The 23,392-nt window shown below is 34.0% G+C and overlaps 2 protein-coding genes across 4 annotated transcripts in view; both read left to right on the plus strand.

Moving 5' to 3' along the window:
* Nucleotides 1-10,700, plus strand: part of LOC144955931 (L-cystatin-like) — a 40,381-nt gene extending 29,681 nt beyond the window's left edge. For all 3 annotated transcript variants that reach the window (XM_078886194.1, XM_078886201.1, XM_078886209.1), the window contains exons 4-8: nt 1,122-1,221; nt 3,613-3,767; nt 5,313-5,423; nt 8,597-8,674; nt 10,495-10,700. In XM_078886194.1, coding sequence (XP_078742320.1) covers nt 1,122-1,221; nt 3,613-3,767; nt 5,313-5,423; nt 8,597-8,674; nt 10,495-10,497 — 447 coding nt within the window. In that variant the 3' untranslated portion in view covers nt 10,498-10,700. The remainder of the gene's footprint in view (nt 1-1,121; nt 1,222-3,612; nt 3,768-5,312; nt 5,424-8,596; nt 8,675-10,494) is intronic.
* Nucleotides 10,701-12,000: 1,300 nt separating this feature from the next.
* Nucleotides 12,001-19,848, plus strand: LOC144979594 (uncharacterized). Its single transcript, XM_078926398.1, has 7 exons — nt 12,001-12,092; nt 14,467-14,483; nt 16,803-16,919; nt 17,662-17,732; nt 18,116-18,293; nt 18,705-18,791; nt 19,694-19,848. Exons 1-7 carry the CDS (start codon nt 12,001-12,003, stop codon nt 19,846-19,848), a joined length of 717 nt encoding a protein of 238 aa, XP_078782524.1.
* Nucleotides 19,849-23,392: the final 3,544 nt, after the last annotated feature.

Below are 23,392 nucleotides of genomic sequence, written 5' to 3' on the forward strand. Positions count from 1 at the left end.
TGGAAGATATTGACTACGCAGACGATATCGAATGTGTATCCAGCACACGCAGGGATGCCTCAGAAAACGAAACATACTACACAAGAACGCCTCGAAAATTGACTGAAAATAAATTTCGATAAGACCGTGTACATGATGGTTTATCCAAAACATGACAGTGAAATAGAGATAGATGAGCATGTAATTGACAAAGGTGACAAAGGAGTTCTCTTGTCTTGAATCCAAAATAGCAAACGACGGGAATGTAGAACATGACATCAAGCACAGAATCTAAAAGGCAAACCAGGCTTTCAGCATGCTGAAAAACTTTTGGAAATCAAAGCAAATTATGATAAAGACTAAACTGAAAACATACAAAAGCAATGTCTTAAGTGTATTGCTTTACGGGAGTGAAAACTGGAAAATTAACATCCTCCACAATAAAAACAGTGGATCTATTAAAGAAATCTGACTGCACAAACATTGATAGTCAAATAAAAAGAAGAAGATGGCGTTGGTTGAGTCATGTGGCCAGAATGTAAAAAGGGCCACTTCCCAAGACAGCCCTGTACTAGACAACAGATGGGAGGAGAAAGCGGGGAAGACCCACAGAAACTTGGCGAAGGACCATGGAAAAAGAAATGAAGGAAACAGGCCTGTCCTGGATTACAGCAACTCTGCAAAAGCAGCCGACCTTTAAAAAATGGAGATGTCTGGTGGATGCCCTATGTGCCTAGAGGCCCGGAGAGGATTAAGTAAGTAAGTAATACATGTTTGGTATTGAAGTCGTTTTTCCGGGGGAGGGGGGGGGGGGTCATTCTGGTGTCCATTTTTTAAACTTTTTTTTTTTTGTCTTTTTCTAAAATACGAAATTGCTCCCATTCCAGATAAAATCATACAGAGAACTGACTACTCTGTCGCACTATGGGAAAACGGGTAATTAAAATATTGGCCATAAAACTTGTCCTTTATATATTGATCGATTTAAATGGCCCTCATTTTGACAAAAACTCCCCAAACCAGGGACTTCGCGACAGTACTAACAGACAGAATAATGAGTTCATCCCTATCTCAATTTTAGAGGTGAGTTGGAAGAGCGTCACAGGCTTTCCATAAATATAATCCTAAATGTGTATTTTTAGGATGAGCTTTGTGAAGTTAGTGTTTGGTCTCGCCCATGGCTCTCTGGTGATGAAGCTACCCAGGTGACTCAGGATCCCGCATGTAAACCACTCATGACAGGTTCGTTAAGTGACAGACAAATTAACGCAGGTTAAATAATTTTCATGTCAACAAATTATAGACGGAGTTATGAAGGAATTAAGTTATGAAATACTGAGGATGGTTTATTTTATTGTCCATTGAATAATGCCACACACTGAGTTATAAACAAGGGTATCACAACCGAGATTACTTTATTATTTGTTTTCGTTTTTTAGTAATGCTTGCTAAAACTTTTGAAGCTAATAGACAACTAGATAACCACGCCTCTCGGACAGTCGTCATAATGTAAAATGACACAGCGAACTACACAGGCTGTGTCTAAGTAAAACACCCACTGTTTTACCGCTTGGTCAATAGAACCAACACAGAAAATTATGTGTAAATTTAAACATTTATAATCTGATGGAGACGATTATGTGATAACCAGACACCCAATTGGCGGTATAAAAACAATAGCAATGAGCAGAGAGAGGTCATTCACGTTCTTGCTTCTAAAAAAAAACAACTATGTTTGTCAAGCGCGTTTGAAGATTTGTCACAAATTTCATGTTTTGATTGGTCAAAAATCAACTGGTTAATACTGCCCTTACCAACAAAAGGACTATCTGGGCTGACCCAGATCCAACCAGTTTTTTTTTAATCATAACACCTGCCAGCCGATATAAATGTGTCAACACACAAAAGTATGTGTATTAAAAACAAATACAACTGTGTCTGCTCAGGCCTAAGTTTGCCTACACAGGCCGCATTTCTTCTTCTTCTTCTTCTTCTTCTTCTCTCTCTTCTCTCTCTCTCTCTCTCTCTCTCTCTCTCTCTCTCTCTCTCTCTCTCTCTCACTCCCATAAAAGGTAATTGGGGTCAAAAGGAATGTGGGACTCTGTTAGGGATAATCGAATCAAACTTACTAACACAATTCAAATCACATACAATTTAGTGATGAATACTCATAAAAATGGCTGACTAAAAACAATAACTAAGATCTGATTGACGTCAATAGACACCTAGATAACCACGAACTCTCAGTGTTAGACATCATAATGTAAACAATTATAATGATTGGTAAATATAGAAATAAACAATTACAAAAACCTGAGGACGTCAATTTCGTTCTATCTCTATGCCTGTATTTGGTTATATAAAACTATTGATGTCAACAGGATATAACGTATAGATAGTATGCGCTTGGCTAGGAAGCTCATAACATTGCCATCCGGAAGTATAACGGACCTTCACACAAAACTGTGTGTATCCATGAACGTTTATAGTCAGGTTAATACAGTTTAGTGAGCATTACTCATAAACGTGGGTGGCAAAAAAACAATAACAAAGGCCTGAGTGACGTCATCTTCGAACTATCTATAAATACACAAAAGTATGTGTTACGTTGATTGTTTATAGTCATATTCATACAGTTTAGTGATAATTGCTCATAAAAATGGCTGATTAAAAATAATAAGTAATATCAGAGTGACGTCAATAATGACCTTGATAACCACGAATCTCGGGCAGTCGTCACAATGAACACAATTATTACAACGATTGGAAAAAATTAGAAAACTACACAGGTTTTGCAATCGATAGCATGTGTTTTAGTAAATTTCGCACTGTTCTACCGCTTGATCAATAGAACCAACACAGAAAACTACGTGAAAACTTAAACGTTGGTTATATAAAATCTATTGATGCAATGCGTTTAGTTTTTTTTTAATCATAATATCTGCCAGCCAGATATAACGTGTCAACACACAAAACTATGTGTAACGTTGATTCGTTTATAGTATTATTCATACTGTTAACAAATTTCAATCAATTCCAAATGAAAATCAAAAACATTATTCTTGAAAACAAAAACATAGGCTTCAACAGTCATCACGTCACTTCCCTCGTAATGACTCATGGTAACTTAGTAATTGGTTCTAAACTATCGAAACAATGGCAGACGCCCTTATGAAATATTTCTCCGACGAGCATAAAAGTGTATCCAGAGGAGAAAAACATTACAAATCTGATCATGTTTGACTTTTTTACATTCTGATCACATGACATGTGAAAAAGTTCTAGCCAGCAAGAAGAATAAAAAGTAATGATTTTCTTTGTTTATAACCAAGCTGCTCGTTGTTGGGCGGACGGGCCATCAGACTATTGAATCCAATTGTTAATCGTATGTAGATTTAAGTAATGACATTGTATATTTCTGATCATTTATTTCAAATAATGTTTTCCTCATAATTTATTTGTGACAACTGCAGACCTAATTCATTTCTTCCAACACTTCCTCTGCTATGAAAATTCTGATTAAGAGCTATTTTCTACAAATGAAGGCTCACTTTTTCAGGGTATAAAATTCGATTCAGCTTTCAGAGCATACTGAAAGCATTTTGATAATATCTGTTATCTATGTAATCTCAGCTACTAAAGCACCTCTTATGGGAGGCGAACACGCCATTAACATTCACTCAAGTGAAGTACAAAATGCCCTTGACTTTGCCGTCAAAATGATGAACGCTCAAGAAAACTATATGTTTCAACGCAAGGCTGTCAAAGTGGAAAAAGTCACTGCTCAGGTTTGTTTGTTTGTTTGTTTGTTTGTTTGTTTTTGTGTATTTTTTTGTTGGGTTTTTTCTTTGGTTTTATTTTGTGCTTGTTTTTGTTTATTTGAGTGTTTTTGGTTTATTTTGTTGGGTTTTTTGTTTTGTTTTATTTTGTTTTTGTTTTTTGTTTGGGGGTGGGGGTTAGTGGTTTTATTATTTTTTTTTGTTTTGTTTTGTTTTGTTTGTTTTTTGTTTTGATTTTGAACACTATCGAATCCCCCCCCCCTCTCTCTCTCTCTCTCTCTCTCTCTCTCTCTCTCTCTCTCTCTCTCTCTCTCTCTCTCTTAGTTAACTGGGTCTTTTAATATTTATCGTCATCAAGAGAATGGTTTATCATTTGCCCTAACACCATTATTGAAATCACCGACTTTCAAAAGCGAAAGAAAACTCGGCATCAAGAAAGACATCGTTTAAATATGAATACGCACAATTATGTAGTACGTAGTTCTATATCTCATATCTCTAGTAAAATCTTTAAGCAGTTTGTTTTTAAGGGCTTAAACCAAAATGCCAAATTCACATGAACATGAAAGACACCAAAGCAAAGACAATTTTTGAGATGGTTTAATCTAATTTATGTAATATATCTGTATGATTTAACTCTGGAAAAACATTGTTTTTAAAATTTTTGCTAGAAAACTAGTCCTTCAAATATCAATCGAATTTTATGACTCTAATCAATGCAAAAACTCTCAAACCTGAGACCTCACTAAGTCTCAGGTTTGAGAGTTTTTGCCAAATGATGGTCAATTAAATTAATCGAATTTTACAGGACGACGAGCTTATTGGTCAAATTTTTAAATACGAGTTTTTCCAGAGTTAGGCAGTTAACTGGTCAAGAAAAAAGTTCACAATGAAAACGATTCTCGTGATTTTAAACGATGCAGTCTATTATTGACACGAGCATAATTTAATTTTGTGTTCAGTAAATCTTGTCACTCGGTTTTACCTGAAGTCATATCTCTTTTATCCTGATAATTGACGACCAGCCCATATTTAGACTAGAAAACGAGATGCCATCACCCTGAAACCAAAAGATCAATTTCACAAGGTATGCATCCAGTCCTCCGGAAGTGTGGTTTTACACTTCAAATAAGATTCGAACCAATTGTTTTGTTCGTCTTTTGTTTGTTTGTTTGTTTTTTTTTTGTTTTTTTTTTTGTTTTTTTTTTGTTTTTTTGGGGGGGAAGGGGGGGGGGGTTTGGTTGTTTTTTTGTTTTTTTTTTTTTTTTTGGTTTTTTGTTTTTTTTTTGTTTGTTTGTTTGTTTTTTTTTACATCACCCTTTAGTTCCCTATTTGCATTCCCTTAGTTGATAGACGTGTAAATACCCGTTTCATTTATTTATTTATTTACTTATTCATTCATTCGTTCATTCATTCGTCTATTCTATTCAGTTCCTTTTAACTTCTATTTATCATTTGTTCGTTGGTGAGTTGCCGGAATGAAGCCTGAACACGAATTGATATTGATTGGAACGAGTTTTAAAAGACTGCTCTCCATGCTTAATTATCACACAGGTTGTGTCTGGAATGAACTACCACTTTTATGGTGTCCACTTGGCAGCGACAGACTGCACCAAGAGTGACAATACTCTTCTTGAGAACTGCAACGTTGCCGATGGTGCTGATGTAAGGATACTTGTTTTATTCTTCTTCTTCTTCTTCTTCTTCTTCTTCTTCTTCTTCTTCTTCTTCTTCTTCTTCTTATTATTATCATCATCATCATCATCATCATCATCATCATCATCATCATCATCATCATCATCATCATCATCATCATCATCATCATCATCATCATTATTATTATTATTATTATTATTATTATTATTATTATTATTATTATTATTATCATTATTATAGTCGGTTCATTATTACTTAGAAGTGTTGCGTGAGGTTATCTGATTGTGTGGTATGATACTCACTTTCGGATTGCAAGGTACAGGGTTCGAGTCCACGTTTGAGTGGCGCATAGTTGAATTCATGGAAAAGGCTCTTTACTCACATTCTCTCACCGTACTCATGTGTAAAATGAGTATCTAGTCGTTAACAGTTTTGTCTCAGTCGAAGAAATAATATCGACTAAAAGGCGTCATGTCTCGTTCTGAATGTTAAGTGTTGCTCTTGGCTATGGACTCTTTGTAAAGCGATTGAGCACGTTTGCTGAATATTACGCTATATAAATTTTCAATTTTTGGTAGTCGCGGTAGTAGTAGTATTAGTAGCAGTAGTAGTGGCGGTGGTAGTAGTAGTAGTAGTAGTAGTAGTAGTAGTAGTAGTAGTAGTAGTAGTAGTAGTAGTAGTAGTAGTAGAAGAAGAAGAAGAAGAAGAAGAAGAAGAAAAAGAAGAAGAAGAAGTAGGGAGTGTGGTGGTTGTAGAAGCAGTAGTATTAGTAATGGTAGTTGTGGTTAATTATTAATTGTTAATCTGTATTTCTGGGCTATTCCTTCCCAATCCGACTACTACTACTACTACTACTACTACTACTACTACTACTACTACTACTACTACTACTACTACTACTACTACTTCTACTACTACTACAACTTCAGGGGGTCAATTAAATCGATCGATATTTGAAGGACGAGTTTTCTGGCCAAATTGTTAAATACATGGTTTCCAGAGTGCGGCAGTTAACTGGTTAAAGGCAGTATTATTATAATCGTTTGTATTGTTGAAAAATAGGATTATCTAGTTGGAATATGTAATAGACGGCGTCAAGTAGCCGGAATGAGAAAGAGGGGGAGATAAGAACGGTAACACAATAAGAGATTAGGAGGGTCATGACTTATCAGAGAAGTAGGAACCAACTTTCAAATGTGTCAGTTAGGATTGGGGTGGCACTTTTGAAGAATAATCGACAGTAAAGGATCCAATATTTTATTGGTTAATGTTTTTAATTTGTATGTGCTAGATTTCACAGGCCTAAAGATGTTTTATGTTCCGCTACTTTCTTGCTCGAGTGCTCATATTATTATATCTCCTAACAATGAAGTTGACATTACATCAGAAAAAAAGGTTATGAAGGATTGGTCCAGAAATACAGAAAAAACAAAAAAATAATTGACCACAACTACCATTACTAATACTATTGCTATTACAACCACCACATCACTTCTTCTTCTTCAACCACTACCACTACCACTACTACTACTACTACTACTACTACTACTACTACTACTACTACTACTACTACTACTACTACTACCACTACTACTATTACTACAACTACAACTACTGATACTACTACTACTACTACTACTACTACTACTACTACTACTACTACTACTACTACTACTACTACTACTACTACCACTACTACTACTACTACTACTACTACTACTACTACTACTAACTAATAATAATAATAATAATAATAATAATAATAATAATAATAATAATAATAATAGTCATCATCATCATCATCATCATCATTACCATCATCATCATCATCATCATCATGATCATCATTACAATCACTCGTGTCATCACCAAATCCTCATCAACATCAACATCACTACCATAATCAACATCATCGCCACCACCACCACCACCATCACCACCACGCCACCACCACCATCATCATCATCATTGTCATCATCAATATCATCAATACCATCGTCCTCCTCCTCCTCCTCATTCATCATCATCTCATCATCATCATCATCATCATCATCATCATCATCATCATCATCATCATCATCATCATCATATTATACTATCATCAGATCATCATCATCATCATCATCATCATCATCATCATCATCATTATCAATACTATCATCAGATCATCATCATCATCATCATCATCATCATCATCATCATCATCATCATCATCATCATCATCATTCGCACGAAGCGTTTACTCCATACATTGATTTAATAAAATGACTTCCAACTTGTCAAAAAGTTTTACTCCCGAGAATTTGTGAATACAACGCCGCCAGAAGCTGTGGACTGTAAAAAGTAATGAATAAAACTTCAAAAAAGAACACAATACTATACACGGACCGTTTGTGGCTCAACCCTGTCTTCAGCCAATCACTTAAAATCCAGCAAAAAGTATTGTCGGCTTGTATGATCTCAAATTATAATTCCGAGAACGTACTGGGCACCAAAACGTGCCAAATAATTTTCTGTTGTCTGTCTGGATTTTAAGCGGTGTGCTAATATTTTTTTTATTGGCCGAAGAAGAGTTTTGAGCCTGAAACGTTCCGTTTTGTTTTGTTGTTTTGTTTGTTTTGTTTTGTTTTGGCATTTTTGCTCTTTTTCGGAGCTGTTATATTCAATTTTGTTCATTAATGTTTACACCTGAGATTTCAAACAAAATAAAGCTCACAGAACACCCTCTGGTTGTGAGGGAATTGGCGATGTGTAATTTGTGAGGGAATTGGCGATGTGCAATTCTCCATTAACTCTATCCCTACCAATCTTTTTCACTTTCTCAAAATTGATATATATCCAATGAAAAACTTTTTTATTTCTTTGTGCTCAATTTCAAGAGCAAAATAAAACGATGTGTAAAATTGTTCATAAAATATAACCTGTACAATAAAGAGCAAGTTTCTAATAGTCATGTTAAACATTTATCTTCAAATAGTTTGTTGATGTTAAAAAAATAAAAAAAAAAGATCTGAACAAATGTTGTTAGTTTTATAAATTTATAGTAACAAATGTGACGATTATCCCGTTGTTGGTAAGTAGAGGATTAATTTTATCAACGTCATCACAACGCTACTATACAACAACCACCACCACCATCATCCTCATTAATTTAATACATCTATTAACATCTCCGTCTACAGACCCGTACATGTAGCTTCAATATCTGGTGGCAATCTTGGATGACCCCTGAGTACCAAATGACCGATATGAAATGCCAGGTAATGATGCTCTTCTCAATAAGTAAATAGGTATTATCCAGATAGGATACACGCAGCAAAATAAATTACTTGAAACGCGTACTAGTCTAATAATATTCACTACTTTGACGTCCAAAGTTCATATTTTAAAACTCTCTCTCTCTCTCTCTCTCTCTCTCTCTCTCTCTCTCTCTCTCTCTCTCTCTCCCTCCCTCCCTCTCTCAGTATTATATCCAACTTGTTAAAAGGTCTTAGACGTCTTATACATGTGACTTTTTTTTACAAGTTAAGTGTTCATCTTAATTTGAAGATAAATAAAGTACAAATTTCTGGCCAAAGTCAACGTGGGAGAGGGGATGTTTTGTTTGTCTTCAGCATTGCCGGAATGTGACTAAAAACTTGTATTTAATATTTTAGCCAGAAAACTCGTCCTTCAAATATCCATCGATTAAATTGACCTTCACCATGCCAAAACTCTCTTCATTGAAGTCCCAGGTTTTAGAGTTTTGACAATGTGATGGTCGTTTTAATCAGTCTATAATATCTGAAGAACGAGTTTTCTTGCCATAAATTTAAATAGGTGTTCTTCCGAGTAAAATAAGTCCTTATCAATGTTGACAACATCTGTTGAGGACACATGCTAGAAAATTATCTTTATCACGAGATAGTATTATATTCAGAGTCAACATTAATACACGTCCACACTCATTTCGACACTTATACTCAGCACACACACACATGCACACACAAACACACACACACACACACACACACACTTACATTGTTTGTTCACACGTGCGCACGCACAAATACATAAAAGGGATATCCTTAACGCAAAAGTACATGTGCGCTCATTGCTCATAACACATGAATATAAATTATATACATATTACCTATTACAATCACACACACACAAACACACACACACAAACACACACACAAATACACACCCACATACACACAAGGACACAGGGGTATGACCAGCTTTTCCAAAGTCTTGTTGATCGCACAGCAGTTTAGCCTATATGACGAGTGACCAAGAATTTATTTAATCTGTTCATCATCATCACCATTGCCTTTTTCACCTTGGGTCAGGGTATAGGCCACAGACTAACAGTTTTCATCTATCTTGAGCTAACTTTTTTTTAAAATCTCGCTCCATGTTCCTCGTGGCCTTCCCCTTGATCTTCTGCCCGGAGGGTTCCAGTCCAATACTTTCTTTGTTAGGAGTGGAGTCATCCTTTCTATTGATCAGTGGTATTTTTTTTACAGGCTTCCAACTAAACTATGCGGGGAAAGTTCAGTACGATTTCACATTTATCCGAACCCTGGCCCATTATAATAATAAGTTCAATTGTTTCAACAAGATAAATGCTTTTGAACGTTTGTCTATTACTACAGTTACCCTTGTTGTAAACGACTTTGTTAAGTTGATTCCCCGTACATATATATATATATATATATATATATATATATATATATATATATATATATATATATATATATATTATATAATATATATATTTTAGATAGATAGATAGATAGATAGATAGATAGATAGATAGATAGATAGATAGATAGATAGATAGATAGATAGATAGATAGATAATAGATAGAAGACAAGAATTAAGAATTGTGGTATTGTGGGAAAATTCGAGATGATGATGATAAAGTAGAGGAGGAGGAGGAGGAGGAGGAGGGGAAGGAGGAGGAGGATTGATGATGATTACGATGATGATGATGTTGATGATGATGACGACGACCAGGATGATTGTGGTGGTCGTGCTCGTCGTAATATAATATCTAAATATCTAACCCCGTTCTATATTTAATTTCCACAGTAAGCCATCGCAGAATGTTGAAGCCTGTAAGTGAAACAAGAGATGACAACTTATCTTTTGCTATCGGGAAATTAATTGACGTGGTACTGAGATCTAATAATGAATAATAATAAAATATTAAACATTAAAAATACTTTTACATTCATGTTATCAAATCAATCGATTTCCACAGTTTGTGTTCAATAAAGTTGAATTCGTGAAATATATCTTTTATTTTCTTTCTTTTCTTTTTTCTTAAACTTGTGGGTTTCACACTCCTCTGCTTCTTCGTGTGTTTTTATAAAGTGTCCTTTTAAAAAAATCAAACTGTAAGCTTTTATATGTACTCGTATAACGCATTATCCATTAAGTGTGCTCAAAGCGCTTGACAACAGAAACGCATAACATGCTAACAAACTTAAGCTTTTATATAGCGCAATATCCACTTAATGAGCTCAAAGCGTTTTACAAAGGGTCCCAGGTCAACAGCAACACATAGCATGTAGAGCAAGACAAGACGCCTGTTATAGTCAAAGCTTTCTGGCATCTGACAATCCCAAATGTCTGTGTCAAGGTCGACCGTCATGTCGCGTCAACGGGTGAGAAAAAAAAAAAACAAAAAAAAACAACAAAAAAACTGGCATATTATTATATCATTACATTGAAAATTATGAAAACTTTTATTTTGTATGAAATCCTTTATAAATTTTACGATGATCAAGAACGAAACTTTTGCCATCTACCTCTTCCTGGCGCAACATTTATAAAAATATTATTTTTTAAAAAATAATAACAATAACACAGCATTTATTTGGCGCAATATACACGTGCTCAAAGCGCTTTACAATGGGTCCCAAGGCAACAGCAATATTAGACTTGAAAGACGAGACATGACGCCTGTCAGGCGATGTGACATTTTTTCCCAACAAAGACAACGAACGGCCATGTTCTCATTTTACACCTGAGTACGGTGAGAGAATGCGAGTAAAGAGCCTTTTCCAAGGACTCAACTCTGCGCCACTCAGAGCGAGTCTCGAAGCCTGAACCTTCCGATCCGAAAGCGAGAGTCATACCACTTGATCCATCACAAAACAGGGAGGGGCATTATTCTGTCGGCCACATAGCCTCAATATTAATTAAAATTTATTTCTAATTTCATCAATTTTTGGAGTAAAAACATAGTTCTTGGTATCAAGCCTATTGTAAATTCGACGCTGATCACGAATCTGACATCAAAACAGCGAAAATCCGAAAAAAATTGTCCAATTTTTAAATACTGCCACGCCCCCGATCGCCGATCGCCTCGAAAAATATTAAGCAAGGCGGGCTTTTCGAGCGATCGACCGTCCCCCTGTTTATCGGCCAGGTATTTGACCACACACATTGCGTTTTCACCCCGGTTTGCCTGATCGTGGTTCGAACGCCTATCAAAACCGTGCGTGTATGGAGCCTTTAATATTGATATTTGTTCTTACACATTAATACATTCATTTTTTTTTTTTTTAAACCTTGCTGGCGGTAATAAAAATGAACAATGTTGAGAACTTTACAAATTTACTAACAATTTCACTCTCAGTCTCAGGAAAGCACCTTATGCCACCGAACATCAACAGCAACAGGTATTCTTTTTATATTAAGAAGAGGACCCCTCAATGACGCAAACGGGAAAGCCTGATCACAGAGAAAAGAGAAGGGTTTTTCTGTGGGCCTGATGGCCTCCTGTTAGGGAATTGACAGAATTTTCGTTTAAGTCAATTATAATTCTCCTTCATCCAGACTTCACGATGCGCACCACATTAAGACAGAAAAATGCTTTGTGCATATTACTATAAAAACGTGACAAGAGAAACTTTTTCAATTTTCAACACAATTTATTCAATTCGTAATAAAATAATAATTCACGAGGGAATGCATTTCATATATAATTTCCATACACCATAAATTTTTAATTTAAGGCCCCTGATTGCTCTGTAGAAAGGAATTCATGAGATACAAATTTACATGGAAAAAAAAAGTTTTTCTTTTTCCTCACATGTAACCAAAAATAGTTAGTTACTTTCAGAATTACCAAAATCAAGTGTGGTTAGAAATTCATGATATGGATGAAATAAATTAAACTTACAAATATGCTGGCCACAGACAAACATAAGCTGGTTTTGTGAGCAAATTGGCGGTATCATTTTGAAATTTTATTTATAATTTTGGTGATACTGACTGATATCATAAGTTTTCTTGCAACATTTTTATAAACCAGGTTAGTTTAACTTCTTTTAATCAACGCATAATTATATACTATCATAGGAATCTACAGCAAGTTTCTGATTAATCAAAAAGGACATATATAAACTCTTAAATTAATAAAGACAAGCCGGGTACACAGCTGTTTAAATAAATGTAAAAATGTATATGAGTATTGCATCTAATACGGAACTTTATTGATTCAATATGATCCTGTGCCAGGATCCGATTTACCATCATAATTATGGGCATCTTATTTTGATTGGTTTTTAATTAATTCGTTTGAAACATGAACCATACAACCAAGTGTAATTTTCTTTACAGAAATGACCAATTTTTTTTTTCATTTCAAAAAGACTTGGAAAAGATATTAATTATGTTTAGTTTATAATAGCCAGTTCCATGCATAACGTGTCAGTATAGGATGAGCTATGAAATTAAAACTGAGAAGATAAGTGTTGCCAACTTGTTCAAATTTAATATCTCCATGCTATCACAATTGATGAATGCCTTGTTTGACTAAAGGAGATTAGAATTAAAGTCATTTATATCGCGCCATATTTAAGGGGTCCAGCTTCTGGCACAGGCAAACAATACAAACAGACATACAATAAAAACTGGTTAAACCAACTTCATAAGCTATATATTATCATTTCAGATCAGACATAGTTTGATTTTAGCATAGCAACTTAGGATTAGAACATAACCAAAATATATCACTCTTTTATGAATATTCCCATAGATTATTATTGTAGTCCTCATAAAACGTAGGGTGAGAATTTTACGTTTTGCACTGGCATGGTGTCACAACCTCTTTGTCAATACGAATTATGGACCTCTAGCAAGGTTGAGAGCTTGCAGATCAGTGGAAGAATGTTTTTAGTTTAGTAATAGTTCGGACATAAACCCTTATGAGAGTTTATTAACAGTGATTAAAATTTTGAAATGTCTTTGGAATATTGATTTCTAAATTTTTTTATTTTTTTTGCTTGTTGTTGCACCATTTTTGGTTTTAACCAGTTTTCATTGTAATTATAACAAATACTTGATGTCATGTATTCATTTCTTCATAATAAAAATTGGTCATAGAAGAAATCATTAAAAGAAATTGTCAAAAAATGAAATCTGAAAAGAAAAAAACGTGGGTAATCATTTAAAAATTTTAAATATACAATAATAGTAACCAAAATCAAATAGAAAATGCAAAATATCAATTTAACTTTTACAGAAATTTACAGTGCAAATGAAGTTAAATACATTTCAAGTTTTAGAAGTATCCGATTATATTTGATCCTTTTGTACACTTTTGACTTGTCTTGTTTCCAAATCAGACAATAAATATTATGTATTAACATTGACAATAAAATCCACTAAGATAGTGTTTACCCAATAACGGTGAAATTGAAGTTGAATATTGTTTAAAAGTTGCTTAAAATGCCTGCCGGTTTAAGCAAATTAATATTTTGAAAATCATTCAAAAATACACAATTCATAATATCGCTAGAACCAAATGAATATGTTGAGTATTTTGAATCTTTGGAAACAATCCTCATATTGAAATATTCCAATTTCATTCAAGGTAGAATTTCATCTTTCCTTATGTAAATCAATCTCAGGCAGTGAACAAGCAATTCATATACCTTCAACATTGTAAATAACTTAAGAAAGGGGAAATTATTCTTTAATTTGAAAATTATTTCAAAGGATACAAAAAGTAAAATTCACATTCTTAATTCTTAATTATAAAATTTACAGCTTAAGTAGCGAAGGAAGTAGAAGATATATATATATATATATATATATATATATATATATATATATATATATATATATATATATATATATATATTATATATATACTCTTATATTGCATGGTTTTTAACAACATCCATATGATTTTTTGACGTGATCTGACAACCATGGGTGGTTTCTGACAACATTGCTAAGTTGTCAAAAACCATGTAGGTTTTTTTCGTCTGAAAACGATTTGCCTTTGGTTGACAGATAAAAATAAGTTAAGTTGTTAAAAACGTTTGACTACAAGTTGAGTAGCGCCCCTTGGGTGCAAAGAAAATCTGAATAAATTTGGGTTTGAATCAGGCAGAGCTATGGCAATCTCTTGACACTGGAGATAGTTTTCTACTGGAATTTGACCTACTTCCGCTTCCGTTCGTTTTGTTTATTTTATGGGCGGACCGAAGATACAACTTAGTCGGACTGTGGTTTGTGCATTCAACATTCAATTTGATGAAGTAAAACTTACTGAATTAGGTGAGTATGTTTGTTTCAATTTGTTGTCCTATCTATCTAGATGCGTGTTGTTGCTTTTTTAAAATTGCTTCTTGTATTGCCTGGGCCTGATCATTGAATGCAACTTTGGGCGACTGTTTAGACGTCATGTCATGTCCTCGTGCCCTTACTTTTTAATTTTGAGCCCTAAGCCTAAGCCTAATAAGTCTGAATGTGTTCACTAAAGTTTAAGCCATAAAGTAAGTTTTTTACTCTTTTAGCTTAGTGCTGTAACTGTAATGAAATGAAATCCATTACAGAATATTTCCAAATATAATATTGTCTGTGTGATTTGTGTTCATGTTTGAAAATCACAGCAACGGCAGCAGGCAGTACAGAGACTTTGACTCTACTATCTCAGCTTTATATATTATATAGGAAATCAGAAGGCAACTTAATATAAATAGAGCCCAACTTTGTTCAAGAATTAAAAATGTCGCTATGACTACTCTATTTCATTACTCTATGACAATGACGTTTGTAGATGTCTAGTTGTAGTTCTACTTCAACTCTAGGCAGTTTGATAACATTTTCAAACTCAAACTCTATGAAGTTCATAATGAACTGTTTTTATTTTTATTATTATTATGGTAGTGGTAGAGGCTAGGGATTCCAAGATTTTAGCTTCCCAGAGTAAAACCGTATATTTTTGTATGGAACTGTTTCTATATGTTGAAGAGGCAAGTTTTTTAAAATTCCATTTATTTATAACTTGTTTTTTTTTTTTTTGGTTTAGTTACTGTACTTGCTTGGTTGTTTTGTTTAAAAAAGGGCTTTTTAATAATATTACCCCAGCCCCCCCCCCCCCCCCCCAGAACAGAGAAGTAAACGAATTTTTGAAACCAAGAGAATACTGAAGAACAAAATTTTTAAAAATGGAAACATTAAAGAAGAAAAGAAAATACATAACTTTTGTGTTGGACGGTTATAACTTTCACTTTCAATCTCTCTTCTGTCTTTCCTCTCTGTTTTATTTATTTATTTATTTTTTTTGGTGGGTGGAGAGAGATTGGCATGTTATTATTATACAGAGTTTAAAAAATTAAACAGTAGATAAAGAACAAAAACAAAACAACTTCACTCCACAACATAAGAAACAGTTCTAGTTATATATATATGAAAAAATACGACTTAACTTTGGAAGACCAAAATCATGGTCTTCCTAACAAAAATTTTAAAATATTAGAAAAAAAAAGAAAAGAAAATTAATTTTTGTGCTGGACGGCCAATAACCTACAGTCTCTCTTCTGACTTTTAAAAAAAGAGGGGGGGGGGGGGGCATGATAATAATATCACAAAGCCTTAAGAAATAACAAATAAATCAATCAATCAAGAACAGCACCAAACAAATAATAATTAAATAGAAGAAAGAAAAACAAAAGAACAAAATCTCCCCTCAACATAAAGAGACAGAAGATTTTGGTCTCCCTAGACACTTCCTTTTATCATACTATACCCAGTGTGGTATCTAGATATGAAAATGAAAAAGAGGGAGAGAAGCAGGTTTTGTGATCCGCCATTTACAGCCATTCTGCAGCTGCCGATAGGCTAACTGAGGTCCCTCAATGATGAAAAAGCTATTTGTAAAATTGGGGTGGTTTACTTGCGCAATTAGGAAAGCATTCTGCACCATTCTCAGTTTTATGAAATTTGGCATATAAATAATCTACAATTGTGGCTAATAGAAAATCCATCTCAACATATAAACTAAAGAGCTACAGGTTTAAATTTACAAATTTTTACTTCACCATAACTCCTTAACTGGTACGTTACGTTAATTCTATTCTTAATCATTATTTCAGATATGGCAACATATGGCAGAAGGATGCTGCAAGCATCCCTTGACAAGCAAAATCTACAAGCGGAGCAAGCATCCCTTGACAAACAAAAATTACATCAAGCGGAATCTCAAACTCAATGTAAGAATAAAAGAGTAGTCATAGAGTTATCAGTTATCAGACTTCTTCATTTGCAGCTTTCGTAAAGGAATCAATAGTGTTCACGTAAAACACAGTTAAATGTTTGCAAAAATAATCAACTGAAGTGCCATACAGTGTTGTGTATGGTCATTCCATAGAGATTGTGACTTGGGTCAAATGTGAAAGTTTATGATACTTAGTTTAGGTACCTACCAACTACTGTAGTTCATATAAGAGACTGTTTGACAAATTAGTTTTGTGTTGTCACATTAAGAAATGCGGTGTAACACCACTCGCCATCCCCACCCAATTACATTATAATTTTACTGATACTTAGCCAACTAACTAGTCATTTCACTGTTCCTGTAATGCATAGAGCATGAGCGGGCAGTTGAAACAGTATAAATATTTACATCTTGAGTTTTGGTGCGGTCCGAGGATTCGATCCACTGACCTACCACTCCCTAGTTGGACGGTCTTCCAATTGAGTGAAAGTTTAAGCTGTTACATTTAAAGCTAAGCAGCAGGTATTGATCATAAGATTTTATACAATATTGATCATTTAATTCTTCCACTTGGGCCATAGAAATTAAATATAGTTGACTTTTATGTATGATGTAAGCCAACCCTGTGATGGAACAACACTTGGATTTTGATGTTAATCATTTACTACGTAAAACAGTTTTTCAATAAAATTCATTTATAACATTGATACAATATTATTTTATTCATTCCCCCTTAGATAAAGGTGCAGTGAATGCCAAAGTAGAAGAATGGCTGGACACTTTCCCATCCATAGTAGAATGTTCAAAGGTAAGTTTATTCCAACAAAATACAATGCCTCATTTTGTTTTTATTAAAAAATAAGTAAAATAACGTCAATCACTTACTTTATATTATGTTGGGTATGCTTCTTCAACTGATTTTATAGTGTAACAGCTTTTTAAAAATCCTAATAAATATTGGAATGTAACATCTACTGATCAAATACAATCTAAGTCATGGCTTATTTGGATATTTTGATTAACAGCAATTGAGACAATGAACTTCTGGGTTTACATGACACTAAATTTGTGCATTTTGCAAATCTTGTGGTATTTTGTTGAAAATAGTTTTTTCCTTTCAAGTATGCACCATGTCTAACCTTTTAAAAATGCTGATTTTAAAATTTGCTTTACTACATCTTCGCTCACTAGGACATTAAATTAGTATCCCCATGCTCAATGTTTAAATTTAAACATCTTTATATTCCTAATATTTTAAAGGTTTCCGTCAGTGTTGGTGTACCACCATCTGAGACCATATTATCTGAGCACCTTGACTTTCCAGCACTTCACTGTGATCTTGTGCAAGATGAGGATTATTACCCACCTGGTAAGGAATCATCACCACAATCATGTTTTAATGCTTTCAAGTCATGATTTTATTTTACACAACATATGTTCAAGTCAAGTTTTTTTTAAAAAGGACTTACAATATGATACAGCGGTTTAAGTATAAAAGATGCATAGTAACAAAAACTTTAATCATTATTGGTAGTATTGATTATGCTGTTATGATCTTTTATGAATTTGATACAATTGATTAAAAAGTACTGCATTCAAAATAAAGAGAAACTTAAATGTGAAGTTTTTTTTTTTTTAAATTTGGTCGAGAGTATTTATGTTAGATCATAATATATTTCAAGTTATTAATATTTGAATTTACTCAACTTCTACTTCATTTTAAATGTAATCTAATTTTCACCACAAGGCTCACTTTCAAAATTGAATTATCATATTTTAGATGACTCTGATTCTGATGAAGATGAAAGTATGGTAGACTCCAGTTCTGAGGTGATTGATAACCAAGGTGAAACAGAAAATACTTATGGTAAGGTTAATTCCTTGTGTACACCTGTTTTTCTGTATTTGAAAGAGATCGATATGAAAGCTGTGTGTTTGATTATTATTCCTATTAAAAGTAAAGGTAGCATTTAGATATATAGTGATTTTCACCAAGGTCTCAAAGCGATTTACAACATATCTTTGTCTTGACATGTCACTGCAAAACAATAATGACACTTGGGGACAATGCCTGCATGGCGATTGGTGCATCTTACAATTTTTCAGGACACCACAAAACAACACCTGCCACTTTAACATGAACTCATGAAACGAACACGGAACTTCTGGCTTAACGTTCATCTCTGATACGATGAGGAAATGCGTGTGAAATGTATTTCCAAGGACATAAACGCCGGTCTAACAATTTTCGTATCGTGCTTGGATGCGACCCACGCATGTCACCGGCCTGGACCTTTTTGTAAGATAGTTATGATGTTGACATCAGTGCCAGCGAATGAATAGCAGAAAAGTGACGATACAAAGTGTTATATATGTTGACCATAGTTGTTCTTATTGAAATCAAAGACTTCTTAGATATGGTAATCTAATAATATAAGCGGAAGTAAAGGAAGTAGGATGATACACTCAATAACTGACAGATTCTAGAAGAAGCAGACCCAGACGAGCTTTTCTTTTGTTTTAATTAATTAATGGTAACTAATTATGGTTTCAAAACATTCCGAAATCAATCCGAATTTAGTTTTATTTATCTACCAAATTTCAATTGCTGCACTAATGAAATCTGCAGCTTTCTTAAAAAATTAGGGCTATTTTTCAAAAACTAGTAATGATGCAATGCATTTATCATAAATGTGCGATTTTAGATATTAAGCCTATTTATAGTTTTATCACCCATTCTATCTATTTCTATTATCATTTTTATTTCAGTATCCCAATCAAAGTCCAGAGGCAATAAGGATGGCTATTTCTTAGAAAAGAGACAGTACTGCTTTTTTTTGTCAGAATGGTCAGCTAAACCTGGCAAGGCACATATCAAAAATACACTTTCAAGAGAAGGAGGTTGCTGCTATGTTGTCTTATAAGGAATTAGGTGAAATGAGAAAATATCAATTGACACTAACGAAACTCAGGTGGGCAGGAAACTTTAAACATAATATTAAAATTTTAAATGCTGGTGGAACCAATATTGTGGTTGTAAAAAGGCCAAGTAAAAAAAGGAGAGCTGACAAATTCTTTCCATGCCCCCACTGTTATGACTTTTATTACAAGGCAGAAATGTGGAGGTATGCAAAGGAATGTCCTCTTAAGGATGGAATTACTGAAGAAGAAAAGGATAAATCTGTTCTGAAACAGTCAAAATTGTTATTAGATTCTGCATGTCTTCACACTGATGGTTGCTGAGAAATGATGCGTGGGCTAATTGCGGGGATGAGGCCGGACAGTGTTACTACAGTGGCAAGTAATGATATTCTGTTATAAGTTAGGAGAAATGTTGCTGAAAAAGTACGGCCCATCTAAGAAGAACGACATTTCTCAGAGAATGAGACAGCTTGCGCATTTATTAATTGAATGTAGGGACTTGGTAAAAGTGCAATTGAGATTTGCAGATTTATTGTGCGGAAAACACTTTGATACTTGTCTAGAAGCTGCTTCAAATCTCTGTGGATTGACCATTACGCCTGATGGAAGAAGAATATTCACGATACCTTCTTTAGCACTCAGACTTGGACACCTAAAAAAGATTGCCATTGTAAAGAGGGATTCTTGTCTACGAAAGGATGATATCGAACAAGTAAAAGAAACAGAAACATTTGAAAAGCTGTTAATTGACGAATGGACAGATGCTGTTTCAACCAATGCTTTAAACACGTTGAAACGGCGCAAGGATCAAACTGTTGAGCAATTACCGGAAACAGAGGATTTGCTAAAGCTGAAAGACTTTCAAGCTAATGTCATTAAGCAAGCAATGTCACAGTTAACAGATTCTCTTTTTTACAACCCTTGGCGACATCTAGCACAAAATGTCCTTGCAAGACTTATATTTTTCAACAAGAGAAGAGCTGGTGAAGTGGCCAGAAACAGAATTTTGCTATTAACCGCAAATTTTTCTATTTAAAAAAAAAAAAAAAAACTCCCAAAAAGTTCCATGTTGGTATATTTTGCTCTTTTTCTTGTCAAATTTTAGTTTCAACTGGGACAGATTAGACAAAAATAATTTTTAAATGTCTCATCCACCAATATGTTTGTATTATTATATTATCTTAATATTCTTCCTCCTTTTATACTATATTTTGTATTTTAGTTACAGAAGCTTTAAGCAGCTGATGATTCAGGTATCGGTTTAAAATCAGCACCAACAAACTAAATGCAAATTGAAGTGAGCACTTTGCCCTGAAGATATATCCATCAAGATCTCAAATAAGAAAAAGGAATTCTCCTTTTGCCTCAAAATCAGTTGCAAAGATTAAATCAAAGCAGCAGTATTGCATAATAATGGCCAATTCTGAAATCCATACTTTGTGAAAAATATCTCGAATTTTGTGGTGGGTCATGTAATTTGGTTTAATTAGTTTGTGATCTATGTAAATGTACATGTGTATGTTTTTTGTGGTGTTAATTTTAATTGTTCCCCTGGCAGCTTATATCAATATCAATTGTGGTTTTTTTTTATAACTCAGAGGATTTGGTACAACTGATCAAATTTGTTTTTGGGTATTTGCAGAGAATTATGTATGTTTTTATTATTGGGGACATTAGGTAATAAGGACTTGATGAAATTCATGTCTTTTGGTCTTTTCATTGGGCAGTTCTTAGTCATGAAAGATGCACGTGTCTATTTAATCTCTATTCAGACAAAAATAATCGACGTTAATATTCATACTGTTTTATTTGTTCTAGTTCTTATTCTGGGCATTGTTATCTCACCATTCAGTTACATGGAGGCTTTGATTTTACTCAAAGTGATGTATGGGTCGTCTCTTAGCTGCTACTTACTGATATATAAATTGTAATTGGTCGTTTTCCAGTTAAATATTGTAATCTTAATATCATTGACAAGGATCAGTCTTTGGTCAAATATGAATGTATTTTTAAATGAATGTATAGTGTGGGTATGGGTCACGCTCAGGTATTTTATCTACCTGGGTTGGGTTCCTGACCTCCCATAGTGGGCAGGGAGGTACTTACTGTCTTCTATCTATTTTCCAACTAGCTTTCTGCCTTTGTCTTGGAATGAGATTACTTGGTTTTGTCCTGGCCCTGACCGGATACCCTTGGTGAGAGGGAAACAATCAAATGTATAGTTAGTTTTGGGAGAGATATTTTTTCCTTGTAAATCATCTCTCTGTTATGTAATGTATTATGTTTTGTTTAGATCTTATATATGACTTATAATCATTTGAGTGTATTCCCCTTAGTGGGGACCTGTGCTTGTGACTGGATAAAACTTTTAGGTGATCTCAAACTAAGTACTTTGATAGTGTGCTCTTGGAATCTGCATCTGTTCCCTATTTGAATCAATTCCCTTGTCTTATCTTTTCATGGGTGCTTTAATTGTAATTTTTGAACCTTTTACTATCCCATTTTCTTCCTTTTTACTGGCGCTGGAATGACCTTAATGTGTTGCAAGCGCCGTAAAACCATTAAAAACATTTTATCTTCGGTCGTCTCTGGGGCATTCTTCCTATTTTAAATTTCTGGAAGTTGATAAGTCTTAATTATGTTTGGTGGTGTTTTATGTGCTTTTGTTGAATTTCATTTTGCTAAAACGATATTTTATTTTGTTTTGTTTTTATTTTTATTACTTCAATATTTAAAATAAAATAAAATTATTTGTGAACATTACACAATGCTCTGCTTACTTCCTTATACTAAATGGTCATTCTAGTCAATCGAAATTTTGGCTGATAATCAATAGCAGCTATCTCCATTTACCCTTGTAATTAAGCTTGGTAATCAAAACGTCTCTCTCCAGAAGTTTTGAGTATTATCAAACATGAAAAAGAAATGATATATTAATGCATAGAATCTTCTGTAATTTAATGTAAAAGTGTGTTTCAACCAGTACTGAGTCCACCAATTAACATAATGAAAAGCATGGAGATAGAGCCTTGTTGATTCCCTGCCAATGAATAGTTGTTGGCTTTTCTTGAAGTTAAGGGATGTGCATTCGAGCACTATAAGCTTAGAGGAAAAGAGAGCTCCTTAAAATCTGTGTGGCCCATAAAGCTGGATCTTAACTCACTCAACCTTAGAGATTGTTGTTACTTTTCAAATTTGATAAAAAATGTATTAAAAATGAGCATGTACTTAGATAAATTTATTCAACAATCAATAACATGCAAAAACGAAAAACATTAGCTTTGATAATACACCTATAGTTTGTCTCATAAATATGTATTAAATAGGCATGGGGTAAAAGTAACCAGGGTTAACTACAGATATGGTCGGAGTTAGGGTTGAGTGAGTTAAGTCATCAGTACCTTTAAAATGAAGCAGATGATTCTTATTCATTAAAAATTTGGACCGGGAGCTACTATAGCACATCTTACGTTTCCAACATGCTGTTATACATTTTCTTTTTATCATCTTTGCTCAATGGAAAAACTGGACCTTGTGGCAATGAAC

The sequence above is a fragment of the Berghia stephanieae genome, chromosome 1 (assembly GCF_034508935.2).
Source record: "Berghia stephanieae isolate SIO BIC M18660-M18661 chromosome 1, UCSD_Bste_1.3, whole genome shotgun sequence".
NCBI lineage: Eukaryota > Metazoa > Mollusca > Gastropoda > Nudibranchia > Aeolidiidae > Berghia > Berghia stephanieae.

Excerpts from the sequence above, each read along its gene's own strand:
- LOC144979594 (XM_078926398.1), top strand. The coding sequence starts at position 12,001 with ATGAACAATGTTGAGAACTTTACAAATTTACTAACAATTTCACTCTCA. Across the intron at positions 18,294-18,704 it reads TGAGGATTATTACCCACCTG|ATGACTCTGATTCTGATGAA; the intron begins GTAAGGAATCAT and ends ATCATATTTTAG. Across the intron at positions 18,792-19,693 it reads TGAAACAGAAAATACTTATG|TATCCCAATCAAAGTCCAGA; the intron begins GTAAGGTTAATT and ends TTTTTATTTCAG.